Source organism: Verticillium dahliae, genomic scaffold (assembly GCF_000150675.1).
Source record: "Verticillium dahliae VdLs.17 supercont1.3 genomic scaffold, whole genome shotgun sequence".
NCBI classification, from domain to species: domain Eukaryota; kingdom Fungi; phylum Ascomycota; class Sordariomycetes; order Glomerellales; family Plectosphaerellaceae; genus Verticillium; species Verticillium dahliae.
Window position 1 is genome coordinate 847,563 of NW_009276940.1, and position 1,319 is coordinate 848,881.

Here is a 1,319-nt window from a genome sequence, read left to right on the forward strand (position 1 = left end):
GAATCCATCCTGGACACTCACATCACGAGGGTGCGCCCGAGGGTGTAGAGCTGCAGGGAGAGGCGGGCGCCGAACTCGGCGAGGGCGAGCGACGACGCGATGAGGCCTACGAGTTCGGCCATGGTGCGGTGCTCGCGAGCGGGAGCGGTGGCATGGCAGTGAGCCTTTCTCCCCCCTCTTCTCGTATTGTTGAGGGGAGGTCGTCGATCATCGTTCGGCTTAGTCATGACATGTTCCCCTTTCGAGTGAAGACGCAGATCATCACGAGAAAATCACTCGACGCAGCCAGCTCTGGCTTACAAACGAGCCATCAGGAGAAAAAGTAGTCCAGTTCAGTCTATGATAGTTTGTACCGTCCCCGTCGCTATGTTGCCGTAGCATCTCATCAATCACATGCGGCCGTTACGTCGTAGATGAGATAAGATCCCATCTCAAAACCCCTGCTCAGGCTAGAAAATTGGTCGTGGCACGTGTCTCTAGTATCCCCTTCGCATGGCATTCCGCGAGCTGTCATAGACAAACTCCCGCTCCGTCACCCGCTCATCGAGATATTTGCTGCGCGGCTTTCCGTATCGCTGCTGCTCCCGCCATTCATGCTCCCACCGCGCACGGTCTTTGCGGTGCCTGCGGATCGTCTCGGTCAACTGGATGAGCTCTAGTACGTTGTCCTGCAGAGATGGGTTAGCATGGCTGTCACAGCCAAGGCAAGCCAGGACAAGCCGAGGCAGTGCGTCGCACTCACGTATTTGAGGTACTGCATCACATAGAAGAAGTCCTCCGTCTCCTCAAAGTCATAGCCACACTCAATGAGGGCTTCACGACAGACGAGATCTCTCGTGATCTCCGTCCACATCTGATCCTGCTTGGGTTTCGGCGGAGCACGGGACGAGCCACGACGGTCGCGCGACCGGTCAATTTCAATCTCCAGCTCGCGTTCATATCCTCCCAGCCGTTCGCGCGAGTCTCGTGGCGCCGCCGGGAGTGGGGCGGGAGCCGGTGCGGGCACCATCTGGCCGTCGCGCTCAGGGATAAACTTGGTCCTGCGCACGCCGCTATAACGCTGCCAGGACGTGTCGGTTGATCCGCCGCCGACGCCATCCATGCGTACCGGCTCGGTGCCAGGAGGCAAATCAAACAATGGTCCAGGTCTTTGTTGGCGCCGGTTCTATGCCTTCGCCCATCCGACCGCGAGAGTTTTTGTGAGAGTTTGTAAATTCGAGATCTTACACGAAAGACGAGTAGACACTATTTTTAAATAAATTCTAACAGCTAGAAGTCATGTGGAGGCAATGTGTGGGTTCTGGTGATGGTTTTTTTTG

At 56.6% G+C, this 1,319-nt stretch overlaps 1 protein-coding gene across 1 annotated transcript; it reads right to left on the reverse strand.

Annotated features, from left to right (window-relative positions):
* Nucleotides 1-17: 17 nt before the first annotated feature.
* VDAG_01885 (uncharacterized protein) lies at nt 18-1,102 on the reverse strand (the record flags this gene model as incomplete). Its single annotated transcript, XM_009657914.1, has 4 exons — nt 18-131; nt 407-449; nt 523-668; nt 743-1,102. 4 exons carry the CDS (start codon nt 1,100-1,102, stop codon nt 18-20), a joined length of 663 nt encoding a protein of 220 aa, XP_009656209.1.
* Nucleotides 1,103-1,319: the final 217 nt, after the last annotated feature.